This window comes from Macaca nemestrina, chromosome 1 (genome assembly GCF_043159975.1).
Source record: "Macaca nemestrina isolate mMacNem1 chromosome 1, mMacNem.hap1, whole genome shotgun sequence".
Classification (NCBI taxonomy): Eukaryota; Metazoa; Chordata; class Mammalia; order Primates; family Cercopithecidae; genus Macaca; species Macaca nemestrina.
Genome location: NC_092125.1, coordinates 65,891,366 through 65,908,300, shown reverse-complemented (window position 1 = coordinate 65,908,300; position 16,935 = coordinate 65,891,366). Strand labels below are relative to the sequence as shown.

Genomic DNA, 16,935 nt, shown 5'->3' with positions numbered 1-16,935 from the left:
TAACTCTTGTTTTGTTTAATATCTGCGAACATGTCAGTTCTTTTTTTTTTTTTTTTTTTTTTTTTTTTGAGACGGAGTCTTGCTCTGTCGCCCAGGCTGGAGTGCAGTGGCCGGATCTCAGCTCACTGCAAGCTCCGCCTCCCGGGTTTACGCCATTCTCCTGCCTCAGCCTCCTCAGTAGCTGGAACTACAGGCGCCCGCCACCTCGCCCGGCTAGTTTTTTTGTATTTTTTTAGTAGAGAAGGGGTTTCACCGTGTTAGCCAGGATGGTCTCGATCTCCTGACCTCGTGATCCGCCCGTCTCGGCCTCCCAAAGTGCTGGGATTACAGGCTTGAGCCACCGTGAGTCCTGTACGTCCTTTCTCTATTCCAGTGCTACAGTGTTCAATGCTGTTAAAAACCTGCATTTGAGAACACTTGTTAAAGTCCTTAATATAGCTGGGTTATAAACCGTGTTTTGAGAAGAAACAAAGCAAGACGAACAATTATCTGTGAATGGCAACATTTCCCAGATAGTTACAGTTAAAAACATGACTGAAAAAGAAGTTTATTTATCTCTGTGGCTTCCAGTAATTTTACCCTTAATTATGACTGATAGCATATACTTAGACATTAGAATTTTGGAAATCCCATCTAATTTTGGAACACATATTATTCATCAAAATATGGCTTAAAAGAAGATTGGACATCATTTTGGCAATCTCATATGACTAAACATGTCAAATAATCCTGTTTACCTCTTTTCTGAATGTTTCAGGGGCCCTCTGAACCATCCAAAAAGCCATCCCTCAGGAAGGAAAATTTTGAAACTTGAAGTTTGATTTTGAGATGACTGTTAAAATGTTAGAGGTTTAGAACACTAGATGTTATGAAATAGAATTCCAGATTGCCTTAAATTATTTTGCCAAAATGATGACTCAAAAGGCAAAAACGTTTCGTTAGCCTTTACTATGACATGAAAATCCTGTTCAAAGACAAATTTTAGCCTTGCATTAGTTTGTTAATGTAAACCCCAATTTGTTTAAATGAAACCTTATAGATTATTCCATCTAATCCAATTTGACCATGAGGTAAAAGCGTAACAAACTTTTTATAACCCTTTTACTAAAGGGCAGTTCCTTGCTATACTTTTATTTCAATGCTCAATTTATGAAAAGACCATATAGATACTATGGGAGAAAACAGTGTAGTGCTTCTATCATGTATTTCATTGCAAGGCAACCCAAAACCAATCGGCTTATTTTGTAATTAGCCCATCCCTCATGGGAGTCTCATCTCTTAGTTGGGGGTGGGATGGGGTGGGGATGTTTCCATATCTTTCAGGAGGGCAAGAGCATGATTCTCTGATTTATAACTGCTATTAGCTATCCCTTAAAGTATATTTCCTACCTGGTTACTACACACCAAAGCTCTCTCAAAATGCGAAGTAATTTTTGATACCCCAAAACTCAAAACCGTCAGATAACACAATGCAAAACAGAACACAGCCTTTGATTTTGAGAGGGATCTATCTCCTTTTAATTCCTGGGGTTTCATGAGGAAAACAGTTTTGTTTTTTGTTTTTTGTTTTTTCCCCAAAGTGGCGTCTTCGGTTTTTCCCAAGGAATCCCATGCTACCAGAAGTTTTCCCAAGGAGTCCCATGCTACCAGAAGTTATCTTAGGGCCTCTCATGCATGCATTAAGAGTGGTAAGACAAAAAATTGAGAAAAATGATTCAGCTGACAGAAGAGTCTTTTTCCAGAAAAAGTTTTAAATATACCTATAACTTGAATATCGACTTTTAATTAAGCTGAGCACTCTTTAAGCAAATTCTTTTAAACTCCTTGTTACTTGACTTTAGCCACACCAAGCAGTTAAGATTTTTACTCTTAAACCTTACAAAAAGTAACCTCACAGGTGAAACCAACAAGCCTTAAGTAGGTTATGATTTAACTACAAGTGTACAAGGTATTTTGTAAGGGGAGATAGGCAGCTCTTGAAACTCATTGCCAAATTGTGACTGAGACAGCGAAGGAGATCCAACCCAAACAACTCCATTTTTTTTCCAGCCCCCAAGCTGCCTTTGCCCATCCCTGGGCATAGACTGAACCAACTTTGTGAGGAGTCTAGTTTACAGTGTATAGTTTAAAACAAAGATGATAACAGCACTTTCTTAAGATATACTCCCCTCTTGCCAGGGGACCACACCAAGAAACTAGCCATAAGATTAGAAACCATGACTTAGGGGTAATGCAGCTGGAGGCTACAAGATTTTGACCCTCTCAAGATGAGTGCTTAAGATATTTTGTAAACCCTGCTCATGATGGATTAGCTGGCACCACCCACATTGACAAACTGGCTTATCTGACTTTGTGGCTGTCACCCAGGAACTGACTCAGCACAAGAAGACAGCCACCATTGTAAAATGGCAGAAACTAAAACAAAGTATTGCCATGTGGTTACAGGTTATGTTCCCAAGGACATGAAACAAGATGGAGTCCTGTAGCCAAGTTCGTTACTGACCGTTTTGTTGGGCTGCCTTGAACAGCAGGCTTATGGGGTACTGGGCCTGCATCCTAACCTAAGATACCCGTTCTTTGACAGAACCATACAGAAAGACATGCAGAGCACATCAGATTGTCTGCAGCTTAAGACCAACCTCACAAATCCTTTTTCATTAATTATAATTTTACAGATAATATAAATTATGATCCTTATTATCCCGTTTACTGGTTTGCACAGGGAGAGAGAAGTCAAAAGCCTGACTAGTAAGAAATTTTTACCCTTTTGCCAGCATATCAGGCTTCTGGGTTCCCTTCCCCCTTGGCTCAACTCTAAGCCAAGCATTTTAAGGTTTGGAAAATTAACATTTCCCAGGTTGGAAGAACATTATGAAAGAGATAGAATCCATTTTAAACTGCAAAAACAGGAAAAACACCTTAGAAAGGAGTTCCAGTTAGGGTTGTCAAGAGGTATTGGCTCTTCCTATTGGGAATGGTGTTTCCCCTATTTCTTTGCCTTCCCTATTTTCTCTTTTCCCTTTTGGCCTACTATAGGAGACATATTGCTCATCTCCAAAATTCTCTTCTGCTTGCAGAGCTGCCTGTTTTAGCTGTAGTTAGGGTTTGGCTTAGAAACAGCATAACATTCCTCCATGAGAAGTCAAATACCTGAGTTAAATTTTGGAAAGCTTCTATATACCCATCAGGGTTGTCCGAAAATAGTCCTAAGACTCCTTTTACTTGTCTGAGGCCCTGCAATGAGAAGGGAACTTGAAGGGCCCCCAAATAAGGGGGATCCTCAGATGGTTCCCCTGTAACTTACTTCTTTAATTTTGGGGAAGTAAAAAGGCCATGCCCTTGTGCAAAAGAAAATAGGCCATTTTTCTTCAAAGTTTCAGGGTCGAAGGAGTCCCAGTGCTTTAAAATACACTCCAGGGGAGTGCATGTTAAAAGATGATTTGTTATCCATCTAGAAAGAGAAGTGAGAATAAAAGCGTCCTTTTAGTCTCCTTCCTTTCGGTATGTGATCCAGGATAGAGACAAAAACAGTAGAGGGCGTCCCCCCAACTATATTCCCTCCAGGGTTCCTGGATTCCCAGCACTTGTTTAAATGTGCCACCCATGACTGCAGGCGTTACCCTCCAAGCTATGGCACCAGAGGAACTAAACTTTTGGGCCTTAGTCACGCCGTCCCCAAACAGTCTTAGTCCTCTGCCTTTTATTTCCCTTTGACCTCCTAGACTTGTGTGGCCTGTATTCCTTCCTAAATGGATTTCAAGAAAAATCATGTAATTGGGCAAGGTCCCTGTAAGGGAGGGGGCATGCTAGATTGAACTCTATATCCTGCTATTATAGTCCGTGCTAAAGCATTTACCCACAGAAAAATGGTTCCGGTTAACTTCTGGACTTAAAATTCCCTCACTAATTAAGTACTGTCTTAATAGGAGACAGAATACACGCCTTAAAGGACCATAGAAACTGAATGTTCGTTTTTCTGCCAGTGGGACAATATGGAGACTAAAATGTGATTGCAGAAGACATCTTGCTCCTGTTAAAAGCAGAGCTTTCCCGTCCACAGAAGTAGCAGTAGAAAAGTGCAAAATGGAAAAGTAGCAAAGCTGCAATGTACTGCAGAGAACCGGCAATGTGTCTCATGAAGAGGATTTTTATTTCCACTAGGTGGCTTAGAAATACCATGTGCTCGCCAGAGAAACGGTAGAGAGTAAGAGACGTTTATTAAGTTACTGCCTGCCATGATTCGTGATCTTTTCTAACAGACCATGAACTGTTTTTGCCGTGAACTGTAAAGATTCCTGCACATTAGACGCACAGAGAGAGGGTAAGAGACCGCTGAAAAGAGAAAGTTTGGTGACAGGGTAGCTGGAAGACAGCCTTGAGATTAAAGGACAGATTTAAAGTTGAGATCCACTCCATACTCACCAGTCTGATGAATGAATTTCCTTTCCTGGCCCATGCACCAAAATGATACGGCTCTGAGGAGTGGAGGAACACCAACCAGGTTCTTCATCTCATATTGAATTGGGAAAAACGACACGGACACACATGGAGTGGTTTTAAGGAGCAGAGAGTTTAATAGGCAAGAAAGAAGGCAGAAGCTCCCCTTTACAGAGACAGAGGGTGGAGGGGCTCCAAACCCAAGACAGGAGACCCCCATGTGGGGTGGAAAACAGACAAATATATGTAGAGGCTGGAGGAGGAGGTGTCTGATTTGCACAGGGCTCAGGGGATTGATTTGGCCAGGGATGTCATTCACATAGACTGTGAAAAACTGGCCTTCCCACCCTAGCCTTTTAATATGCAAATACAGGGCACCAAGATGTTCTACACATGGGGAGATATGTGGGGGCGGCCACATGGCCAGGCACACGTCCCGGCTAGGGCAAGAGGAAAACAGTGGGAATTACCATGTTGGGTGGACCCAGTTTCTAATGGCTTGCATTTGCATATTAAAGGTTGCTGGCCCAGCTCTGAGAGCCAGGGCCTTCCTGCTAGACAAGAAACATTTCTGGAGCTACTTTAAAAGAAACTAAAACGTTCCAAGTACCCCTCCATCTGCCTAAAATAGTTTCTTAATAACTCCTATCACACTGCTTTTCAGATGTAAATGTAAGGTCAAAGGTCAGCCGAATTGTTTAATAATACAAGTTGGCAATAAAGTATTTTATCATAATATATACAGTATTTCCCATTATAACTGATGTAATTAAAAAAATCTTTTGGCTTTCTTGCAATTAAAAACTCACAGGGGATGTTGCAGTGAGCCTAGATTGCACCACTGCACTCCAGCCCCAGGGCAAGACCCTGTCTCCAAAACAAAACAAAACAGAAGACACAGGCATTACATATTTATTAATCATATTGCTCAGTGACCTACCCCATTCTGGAACATAAAGAACACAGGATTTTTTTTCTTTTGTTGGGAAATTTTAATTCTAAAAAAGGCCAATTCCCAAACATTTAGTCTTAAGTCCTCTTTTAAAAGTTACTTCTTCAAAATCCCAAGAAATAAGAGATTTGCTAACGATCCAGATAAGCAAAAGTCCTATCGAGTATCTTTACATGTATTTCACTGCCTACTTGCTCTTCTTTCTTGGTGACCTAGCTGTATGTCCTTTGCCCATTTTTGTGGGGTGGAGAGAAGTTTGGTCTTTGAATTTTTAAGCACTCTCTAAATAATAAAACAATTACCCTTTGTGGTATAAGTTGCATTTTTTTTCTTGCAGTTTATCAGTTGATTTTGTCATGCACGTCTGTGTGAAGAGACCACAAAACAGGCTTTGCGTGAGCAATAAAGCTTTTTAATCACCTGGGTGCAGGCCGGCTGAGTCCAAAAGGAGAGTTGGCGAAGGGAGATAAGGGTGGGGCCGTTTTATAGGATTTGGGTAGGTAAAGGAAAATTACAGTCAAAGGGGGTTGTTCTCTGGAGGACAGGAGTGGGGGTCACAAGGTGCTCAGTGCGGGAGCTTTTTGAGTCAGGATGAGCCCAGAAAAGGACTTTCACTAGGTAATGTCATCACTTAAGTCAAGGACCGGTCATTTTCACTTCTTTTGTGGTGGAATGTCATCAGTTAAGGCGGGGCAGGGCATTTTCACTTCTTTTGTGATTCTTCAGTTACTTCAGGCCATCTGGGCATATATGTGCAAGTCACAGGGGATGCGATGACTTGGATTGGGCTCAAAGGCCTGACAGATTTTTCTTAGGCTGTTTTTTGTCCTATCTTGCATGATTTAAAATTGAAATTCAGGTTCATGTCTATCTCTCTCTTTATATTGTTGTCAAAATAAATGTGGCCGAATTCACCTTTGAAGCAACTATTAAACAGAATTATACAGAAATAAGCAGTAATCATATATAAAGCTATTATTAAATATCCAGAAATATTCTGATGTTTTCTAGAGGTCGTTAGCATAGCCCATAATAACATAACAAATTTTTGATCTCTAAAGATGTAGACTGGTTAAAGAACACAAAGTCACTTATTTTAAAAATGCCAGAACATGTTTATTATTTTGATAAATATTTTTAAAATTGTGCTTTTAAAAGTTAATTTAGTATATTCTGAATTCATACAAAAGCTACTTACTTTTATAATAACAATTATTCTTTCATTTCAATTTTTATTGTTCTTTTTTATACAGAGCATAGTACTTTTGAGATAAAGCTTAGAAAATATCCAAAGCTCACTGGGCACGGTGGCTCACGCCTGTAATCCCAGCACTTTGGGAGGCTGAGGCGGGTGGATCATGAGGTCAGGATACTGAGACCGTCCTGGCTAACATGGTGAAACCCTGTCTCTACTAAAAATACAAAAAAGTAGCCGGGTGTGGTGGCGGGCACCTATAGTCCCAGCTACTCAGGAGGCTGAGACAGGCGAATCACCTGAACCCGGGAGGCGGAAGTTGCCAAGATCATGCCACTGTACTCCAGCCTGGGCAACAGAGCAAGAATCTGTCTCAAAAAAAAAAAAAAAAAAAAAAAAAAAAAAAAAAAAAAAAAAAAAAGAAAGAAAAGAAAATATCCAAAGCTTATATTCCAAATATTTCTCTCAAGTGGTCTTAACCACAGTAGTCATTTAATGCCTTTTTAGTACATTAATTTTTTTCCTAGAGAAAAAACTGATACAGCATATATTTCACTCCAAACTGTTTAAAAGACTAGGGTTCTGCTCTATAAAATAAAAGGAAACTAAGGGGGAAAAAGTACATTTGTAAAAAAAAAACACATATGTCAAAGAAGATAGGCAGAAAATGAATCAAAATATTAGGAATGGTTATCACTAGGTAGCATAATTATATGTGACTTATTTTTCATAACTTTCTACATTTTCCAAGCTCTCCTTAATGAGCCCATTCCATATTACAAATATTTTAAAAAAGAAAAATGACCAACTTATAAACCAGCAATTCCAGGCAACACCTTATTTCTTTAAGTAATCCAAACCATTATCTATCTCCTAAAAGCAGTCTTTTCCCCTGACTAGGTACTGTGTGCGTTTAGCACGAGGCAGAAGGGTGGGGGTTTCACAGTGATGCACACAAAGAGGGAGGAGCTTTGCTAGGTACTGGGGAAGCGGCAGCATCTTCAAGTGCACATGTCTGCATCTCTGTGAAGTCACTTCAAAGACTTTATGAAGCCCAGATTTGATTCTGTTGAAATCGATTGGCTCCTTTCCAACCAAAATTGTATTTGAGATGTTCTTCAGCTGTATAGTACTTTGTCAAGGAAGGACACTGAAATAACAGGATGTTTTCATTTAGTTAACAGCATGGTCGACAATTGAACTACCCAGAATTTACAGGCTGATAATCGTGATGCTAGAATTTCCATATAAATTACAAGGTCATTAGAAGTGTTTATTGCCCTCTGTGATGGCTGCTGTGTAGGACACAGAAAGTATGGCACAAATGGAGACATTAGTAAATAAGAGAGAGATTAATGATTAACTTGACCTTTTCCTTTTTTGTGTCCAAAGAAAAAGTGTTCTCAGAGTTGAGCTACTAAATAAAGAGCCTCATTCCATTCTAGAAAACGTACAGGTCACCCATAACAGAAGAAATTTTTTTGAGTCTGTTGTTCTAAACCATGTTGGTAGCAGGGGGCAGAAATAGGAACTGGTCATCTTGGAGGGGTCAGCTTCAGAAAGCATGTCCTTCTCTTCTAATTACAGTCAAGAATGAGCTGCAGTAGTGGATTTAGTACGAGGTATCCACGTGCTTCCCCAGCCATGCTGCAGCCTCTCGTTTTAAGGCCGAGAATGGTGTCCTTCCACCAATTGACGAACCTCCTGATGAGGCCCTCTAGTTCGTCTGCTCCCCAGTTATTACTGCCACCAGATTCCTTATCTTCATTCTTTTTCCATCTCATAAGACTTCCCAGCATCACCTGTTACCTGTATTCCTCCAAACACTCTCATGTCCAACACACAGCTATGTCTTTGGAGCCTGCCTCTTTACTCCGCCCCAGAACCTGGGTGCACAAGGTCTTAGCTTGGCACAGATTCTAACTCACTTCTTGACTAGCATATTTTGCCACAGATGATTCACGTTGTTCCTGTGGAACACTGTGGTCAAAATTCCAACCTTAAAAGGGAAAGTTGAAACAAAATTTTTAAGGACTTTATACCTACTAAAAGGTGATCAGTAGTTAGTGTACACAATTTGAGGTGTACTTTGATGTAAAACAGTAGTATTTCCAAAAAGATGAGGCTAACTGAAATTTTCGTAAATTCATTTTTCAATTGTTTAAGTTGCTCAGTTGATTGCTGAACATTTCTCATTTGATGATACTCAGAGATTTTGGGAGATGTTTTTTAAAAAATCAATTTTTCTCCCTAGAGAAAGTAAAAACTGATATAGCATATATTTTTTAAAAATGTCTCTTCATCAGAAGCTAGTTTAGCATGTGAAAGAAAACACACATAAGCACAATGTATGGTACATTGTAAGTGGCTAAGAATACTTTAAGAGTAAGCAAGTAAATGAATGCAATAGAGTTAACAGGCAAAAAACAACACATGAAATGTCAAGTGGTTATGTACTGTTATCATGATGGGAGAAATGTTTGTCATTTGGTGAAAAAAATAGCAGGATTCAATATTGTGCAATCAATATAATCTCAAAGTGTAAATGCAAGTGTAAAATAATATGCAAAGAAGCTTAAGAATACTACTAGGTAGAGATTATTGCAGGTAATTTTTACATTCATTTATATTTTCCCCTATTTCTTGTTTTTAATAATGATGAGATATTACCCTTAAAATACATTAGTTTATTTTTAAAATAGTATAGTTAGGAAATCTGAGTTTCAAAGAAAAACATTATTTTGGACTAGAGTTGTTTGGGATAGCATCTTGGTTGAGTGAATTCAGAGCTGGGTTAATGGAATTTAGATAGAAACAAAGGTGAAAAAGGCACATGAAATCAATAAGCGTGATATCATTTAAGCAGATGTGCTTATCAAATTCAGTGTTTGTACAATGGACTGAATGTTTGTATCCTTCCAAATTTATACGTTGAAAATTTATAGGATCTAATTACTTCTCAAATAGCCCTTGTGAATGGGACTAGTGCCCTTAGAAAAGAGACCCCCAAGAGCTCCCACACTCTTTTTCTCTGATGTGAGGACACAGAGAAAAGATTGAAGTCTATTAACTAGAAAGCGAGCCCCACTAGACGCTGAATTTGCAGTTGCCTTAATCTTGGACTCTCTATCCACCAGAACTATGAGAAATAAATGCTTGGTTTTTAGAAATGAAATAATGTTTTTAGGGACAGGGTCTTGCCATATTGCCCAGGCCGCCCTTAAACTCATGGGCTCAAGCAGTACTCCTGCCTCAGCCTCCTGAGTAGCTGGGACTATAGGTGGGAACCACTGCACCCAGCTTAAATGCTTATTGAAACCACCCAGTCTATGGAGTTTTTGTTATAGCTGCCCAACTGTCTATACCAACAGACTGTGACAGTTTGTATATTAGAACAAGGAGTTCTAATGGAACTCCTTGGAGCCTTGAAACCAGGAGTAAGTTTAGGACAAGCTAAAGATACACTGTTTAACTTGGTAAAGAATTATGGCAGAAATTTTCCGTTGTGGTAACACTCTTAGTGGTGTTTATCTCACTCATTCATTTGGTAAGTATTTATTGAGACTCTCTTTGTTCCAGGGACAGTGTAGATTTGTTTTGAATCCATTGGTGAAGATAGGACAAAAATCCCTGACTTCATGGAGGGAGAGAGAGAATAAACATGGAACATAATTATTTAATTAAGGGTAATAAAAGGATAAGTATACAAAAAAAAAAAAAGCAGGATAAGAGAGATTAGGAATGTGGGGGTGGGGGGTCATACCGTCTTTACTAGGATAGTTAAAGTACACCTCCTTGAGGAGTATTTTAAAGGCGAGATGATTTCTTTTTCTATTTTTTTTTTTTTTTTTTCTGAGACAGAGTCTCGCTCTGTTGCCCAGGCTGGAGTGCAGTGGCGCGATCTCGGCTCACTGCAAGCTCCGCCTCCTGGGTTCACGCTCCGCCTCCTGGGTTCACGCTATTCTCCTGCCTCAGCCTCCCGAGCAGCTGGGACTACAGGTGTCCACCACCACACCCAGCTAATTTTTTTTGTATTTTTAGTAGAGACAGGGTTTCACCATGTTAGCCAGGATGGTCTCCATCTCCTAACCTTGTGATCCGCCTGCCTCAGCCTCCCAAAGTGCTGGGATTACAGGCGTGAGCCACCACACCTGGCCATGGTGAGATGATTTCTGTATGTGAATTCCATCCACTTCTGTCTTAGTTTCTTTCTTTTTTTTTTTTTTTTTTTTTTGAGAGGGAGTTTGGCTCTTGTTGTCCAGGCTGGAGTGTGGTGGCGTGATCTTGGCTCACTGCAACCCTGCTTCCCAGGTTCATGCGATTCTCCTGCCTCAGCCTCCTGAGGAGCTGGGATTACGGGCGCCCACAACCACATCTGGCTAATTTTTTGTATTTGTAGTAGACACGGGATTTTATCACATTGGCCAGGCTGGTCTCGAACTCCTGACCTCAGGTGATCCACCCGCCTCGGCCTCCCCAAGTGCAGGGATTATAGGCCTGAGCCACCACGCCCAGCCTCATTTTAGTTTCTCAGTAAGTCTCCGGACTGCTTATGCAGTTTCTGAATTGTCTCCAGTGTTTGAGGTAGACGTCAGCCTGAACCCCTCCAGACCTGGTGTGATAGTGGCTCTCCCATAAAGCAGGCCATCGTGTTCTATTCTACACTATTCTATCTCCGTCAGTCTTTTTTAGCTCCAGGATAAACAGCTCTTCTGACTTGAGGACCACTACGATACTCTCCAGTCATATTCTGTGTTTCCCACATGGCTTCCTTCTTCTTTGCCATAAGGCCCTTTATGCCCTTGTGTTTCTGTGAGGAAAGCTTGAGCTCCAGATAAGGAATAATCAGCCCTCCTCACATAGCCACAATTACTTAGCTATTGGCCACACCCACTCAAGGAAGTATGACTGCATGATTAATCAGCCCAACTCCTTCCAAGAGAAGGGACCTCCGCCTTCTGATTATTTAAGTTTATGACTTTCTCTTCCCAATTTTAGCTATGTGTTATTTCTAACAAGAAAATCAATGGTGTTTTGTTAGAGAAATGCACTCACTATCCTGAAACCACCTTTGCAAAGATTATGAGCATGAAAGAAATCTAACACGGCTGACTTCATCTTGCTTCCAGCCTCATGGGTGAGCTGGCTTTGCTCATTCCTGGGTGTAGGCCAAGCTAACCATGAAAGGAATTTAGTTTATAATTTAACTTTGGAGCAAGGATAATAACGGTCTCTTCTAAAACTAGCTCTCTCCTTGCTCAGGGCCTGAAAGCTAATGAAAGGCCAAGAGATTAGGATTATGAGAGGGACCTGAACTCTGCTAAAATATAGGCATAGTTTTTATAATCCATTACTGCTCAGAGATTTGTGACTTCCCTAATTGTTCCTATAGATAACATCACTATTATAGAATGTAAGATTGGTCTTCTGAGATGTTTTTCAGGTTTTTGCATTTGGCAACTGACTGACTCTACCTGAACCTGTGACTCATGACTCAACTGGTCCTGTGGCCCCCAACCAGAGGTGGATACAGCACATGAGGACCATTTCCCACACCCCCATCCCCAACCAATCAGCAGTACCCATTCCCTAGCTCCCTTCCTACTAAATGATCTATAAAAACCATTGCTCCTGTGTTCTTGGGGAGACTGAGTTGAGTGATAACTCCAGTTCTTCCACATGACTGGCCTTGTGTTAATTCAACTCTTTCTTTACTGTAATATACCATGATCTCAGGGAACTGGTTTTGTCTGTATGACAGGCAGGAAGAACCCTTCAGGCAGTTACAGTCCCAAGAAGTGAAACAGGTCAAAAGTAAAAGTTTAGAAAATGTTTAAAAGTTTTCCTGGATTGCACATATATAATAGGTTTTAGTGTGGGTTACATAGATGTTTAGGAGGTTTACCTCCCTGACCTTTAAGTCTAGCAAGGATCATGATCTTTCTTTCTGCCACATTTCTGGTAGCCACTGGTCAGAGAGAATGGTTGTGCCATGGACATTACACTTTCAAAGAGTATGAAAAAAATAGGAGGCAGGTTTTACGAGATGGAAAACATGAAGAAATGGTATATGCTCTGAGGTTGCTTAGGCTATACAAGATAATAATTTCTAAGGAAATAATTGTATAAATGGTTATTGAGTCATGTTAATCAACTGTAGTTGATTAACAAGGAATGGGCCATGAGGAGTGAAGAATGACATAGTTAGAAGGGTGGAGATATTCAAATATGTTCAAGATATTAAAGTATCTTTAATATTTTCAAGAGGAAGAGACAATCATTTCCCCTGTGTGGTTTCAACTAGAGACTGGTATAGATACAAAAAATTAGAAGCCCTAACTTCTTTAATTCAGACTTAGTAAATTTTTTTTTAACATTAACTCACAAATTATAGTGGTACTTAATAAGAAACTTTAAGAGAAAAATGTATTGACACAAGTACTTTGTTAAGGGAAAGTGCCAAGCTACTTACTTTTTCTTTTTGTAATGGAAAAGAGCAAAGAATATTTATATGTCAAGCCATAAAATATAGAGAACATTAGTTAGGAAGGATAATGATTTAAATTTAAATGTCAACCAATTCACTATTTTCCCATGAAATTGAGTTCCTGACTAGGTTGTTTACAGCAAGATCTACTATGACAAACTACTTTTTAAAAGTGTATTGCCATCTCTGTGAAATACAAAAACTTCAATTGCTGTATAGTTTGTTGTAGGAAACTGCATTGTTTAGAATATTTCCTATAGAAAACTGTTCACTTAAAAGTTACACATTCAGTTATTTTTATTTTTATTTTTTTTAGACGGAGTCTGCTCTGTTGCCCAGGCTGGGTTGCAGTGATGCGATCTCGGCTCACCACAATCTCTGCCTCCCAGGTTCAAGCAATTCTTCTGCCCCAGCCTCCCGAGTAGCTGGGGCTACAGGCACACGCCACTATACCTGGCTAAGTTTTTGTATTTTTAGTAGAGATGGGTTTTCACTGTGTTGGCCAGGCTGGTCTCAAACTTCTGACCTCATGATCTGCCTACCTAAGCTTCTGAAAGTGCTGCGATTACAAGCGTGAGGCATCAAGCCTGGCCCTCAGTTTTTTATGGGTATAGAATTTGCTCATCGACCTTATAACATTGTTATTATTGATTCTGGCCTCACTGGTGTTGTTATACTTTAATCAACCATTACAAAAGCTGCGTATGTTTTCTTTCCTGTCAAAGACATTTCTTTATTCAGATCTTAATTTTTGCAAGTTTTTTTTCAAGTGTAAAAAGTTAATAGTGACCTCGCACAGTGGTTCATGCCTGTAATCCCAGCACTTCGGGAGGCTGAGGCGTGTGGATCACTTGAGGTCGGGAGTTTGAGACCAACCTGGCCAACATGGCAAAACTCTGCCTGTACTAAAAATACAAAAATTAGCCTGGTGTAGTGGCACATGCCTATAGTCCCAGCTACTCAGGAGGCTGAGGCATGAGAATCCCTTGAACCTGGGAGGTGGAGGTTTCAGTGAGCCGAGGTCGCACCACTGCACTCTAGGCTGGGTGACAGAGAAAGACTCTGTCTCAGAAAAAAAAAAAAAAAGTTAATTGTGTTTACAAAGGATTTGTTCATATATTAAAATACCCAATGGAAAGTCTCAATTCTTCCCCACTGGCAGGCTATGTGTGCCATAAGTGACCCAATCAAACTTCTAGTGCTATGATAGGATCTGGGCTTAGAGGTCAGTGTCTGCAATGTCTTAGCAAAACTAGGATATCAACAGTTTACATTTCTTGGGATAATATGGCTATACTTACCCTTACCCTTTTCTGTACTTTAGAATTATTCAAGAGAGGAAAATGATGAATAAAATAACGAAGATCGTACCGGATAAAGTGCCTAGGCAGTAAAACAAGGTAATTACATGCATGGAAAATATAACTCATAGGTTTTAAATTCTGTCTTAGTATCCAGTCCCACTACAGATTGCCAATGCTTTTTTTTTTTTTTTTTTTTTTAGATGTAACTATACATTCTGCTTTACTCTGGGTTTCTATAGTATTAGTCTTACTCCCACAGGGTTATTATAGTTAAGGTGTGATCTGAGCTGTTTTGTAACCTTTAGTCCAATATCAACTTTTCCCAAAGTAAGTGAGAACCACGATGGGGCAGCTGGCCATCAGCTCTCCATGGCCCTGCCCGTGTGTCTTGCCTAAGGCTTAACACACAGGCATTTCATTGTGACAATACTGGAATTTTCTGTCTTGTTGAATTATATATGTAGGTCCTTTGTCCATTTATTGATTGTTAAAGTGCACAGTCTCCACAGGTAGGTAGACCCAGGCTATCCCATTCTGTGGTCTTGGGCAAGTTACCTAAACCCTCCATGTCTCAGTGTCCAGATGTGTAAAAAGGGATGTAAGAATACCATGCCACAGAAATTCCCTTGGAAGCAAACTCTATTACAAAACTACTCTTCTATTATTATTATGTTTTTTTTTTTTGAGACGGAGTCTCGCTCTGTCGCCCAGGCTGGAGTGCAGTGGCGCGATCTCGGCTCACTGCAAGCTCCGCCTCCCGGGTTCACGCCATTCTCCTGCCTCAGCCTCCCGAGTAGCTGGGACTACAGGCGCCCACAACCGCGCCCGGCTAATTTTTTGTATTTTTAGTAGAGACGGGGTTTCACCGTGGTCTCGATCTCCTGACCTCGTGATCCGCCCGCCTCGGCCTCCCAAAGTGCTGGGATTACAGGCGTGAGCCACCGCGCCCGGCCCACAAAACTACTCTTCTAACAGAGGCAGATCACAGATATGGGCTCAGAAGACTGATCTTGTGGCTTTCTATTTGTGCAAATGGGCACAATCACCATCTGGAAGCATACTCCAGGTTATAACCCAAAGAAGAAGCTTCATTCTCCCACCACATTCAAATAAGTTATTTTTGACACTGTTGAATGATTATGCATTTGTAGTGGTTCAAAGATAGTAAAGAACCTTTGAGGAAGGTTACTCAGTAACCTGGCATATGATGATGCCAGTTCCACCATATCCTGGCCTAAACTCATCATGATTTTCTTTCTAGTTGAATTTACAACTCAAGATATTTTGATCTCTCTTTTTACATTTCATTCATTGTAAGTAGGTACTTACTGTTAAAGATGCCAGAATTCCTCATCAAACCCTTCATAAAACTTACCAACTATAAGAGCATCATTTGCACCTAAAACGAAGACAGAAGTCACAAAAACATCACTCTGGCATGCAACATAATTGAACAGGACTTCTCAGCCAATGACAATTTATCCTGAATTTTATTCAGGACTCAGACTAATATTTTTTTAAAAAGTCATTGATTTCACTCACATACTCTCATTTTACCTTCTGTACTCAGAGAAGATTTTTTTTTTTTTAGACAAAGTCTCAATCTGTCGCCAAGCTGGGGTGCAGTGGTGCAACCTCACTGCGACCTCTGCCTCCCAGTTCAAGGGATTCTTGTGCCTCAGCCTCCTGGGTAGCTGGGAATACAGGCACATGCCATCACACCCAGCTAATTTTTGTGTTTTTAGTAGAGACGGGGTTTCACCATGTTGGCCAGGATGGTCTCAATCTCCTGACCTCGTGATCCACCCACCTCAGCCTCCCAAAGTGCTGGGATTACAGGTGTGAGCCACTGCCAAGAAGACTTTTTAAAAATTAATATTTTTCTCATAAAAGTAATACAATTACAGAAGAAAACTTACAATACAGAACTAAAGAAAAAAATCACCCCAAATCCTAGTACCCAAAACATGTTTTGATACATTCTCTTCTGGCATATTTTCTCATATGTGTGTTTTCACATATTTATATACTATAAATGTAAATTACAACAGAGACAAACTAATATAATCTAGTAGATGCATCATAGTGTATTCAATGACTTCTATTGTGCATTTATTTCTAGTTTTCTTTCTCATGAAACCCTTAATAAAATGCATAAAATATTTTATATTTTACATTATTTCCTTAGATTGGAGTTCTAGGAGGGCTAACTGGCAGGAATAGTTGTATTATTGTCCACATACATTGCATAATTGTTTTTCATAATAGATTTTGCCAATTTACAATAGTACCTTCAACATACAACAATATTTGTTATAGTACATCCTTACTTTTTATTGGGTATTCACATAAAAACCTTTTTAATGGACAATTTTAAAAAATGGTACCTTGTTATTTTGCATTTCTTTAGTTCTAGTGAGGTTAAACAGTTTCTGTATATTTGTGTGTCAAAGTAGAAAGATATTTACACCCTTCCTCTAAATCTTGCATCCTAAGATAGTTTCTGCATTTCCCTGCAGAAACTTTCAGGGCTGTGTTGCATTGAACTATGTAGAACTGA

At 39.9% G+C, this 16,935-nt stretch overlaps 2 protein-coding genes and 1 long non-coding RNA gene across 6 annotated transcripts in view; 1 reads left to right on the top strand and 2 right to left on the bottom strand.

The window, feature by feature from the left end:
* LOC139358501 (uncharacterized) overlaps positions 1 to 16,935 on the top strand; it is a 30,325-nt gene that overhangs the window by 6,801 nt on the left and 6,589 nt on the right. The window contains exon 2 of the long non-coding RNA XR_011613501.1: positions 14,396 to 14,471. This is a non-coding gene — a long non-coding RNA (uncharacterized lncRNA). The remainder of the gene's footprint in view (positions 1 to 14,395; positions 14,472 to 16,935) is intronic.
* Positions 7,647 to 16,935, bottom strand: part of LOC105484964 (complement C3b/C4b receptor 1 (Knops blood group)) — a 235,838-nt gene continuing 226,549 nt past the window's right edge. Inside the window, exon 40 of one of the 2 annotated variants that reach the window (XM_071079563.1) lies at positions 7,647 to 7,734. Coding sequence is in view for 1 of the 2 variants with exons in the window: in XM_071079569.1 (XP_070935670.1) it covers positions 7,722 to 7,734 (13 nt within the window). In the remaining variant the exon portion in view is untranslated. The remainder of the gene's footprint in view (positions 7,735 to 16,935) is intronic. The other variant, XM_071079569.1, reaches the window with a different exon arrangement.
* LOC105484876 (complement C3b/C4b receptor 1 like) overlaps positions 7,648 to 16,935 on the bottom strand; it is a 99,273-nt gene continuing 89,985 nt past the window's right edge. For all 3 annotated transcript variants that reach the window (XM_071079576.1, XM_071079582.1, XM_024793822.2), the window contains 3 exons: positions 15,751 to 15,774; positions 14,373 to 14,454; positions 7,648 to 7,734 (listed from right to left, as the gene is read on the bottom strand). In XM_071079576.1, coding sequence (XP_070935677.1) covers positions 14,402 to 14,454; positions 15,751 to 15,774 — 77 coding nt within the window. In that variant the 3' untranslated portion in view covers positions 7,648 to 7,734; positions 14,373 to 14,401. The remainder of the gene's footprint in view (positions 7,735 to 14,372; positions 14,455 to 15,750; positions 15,775 to 16,935) is intronic.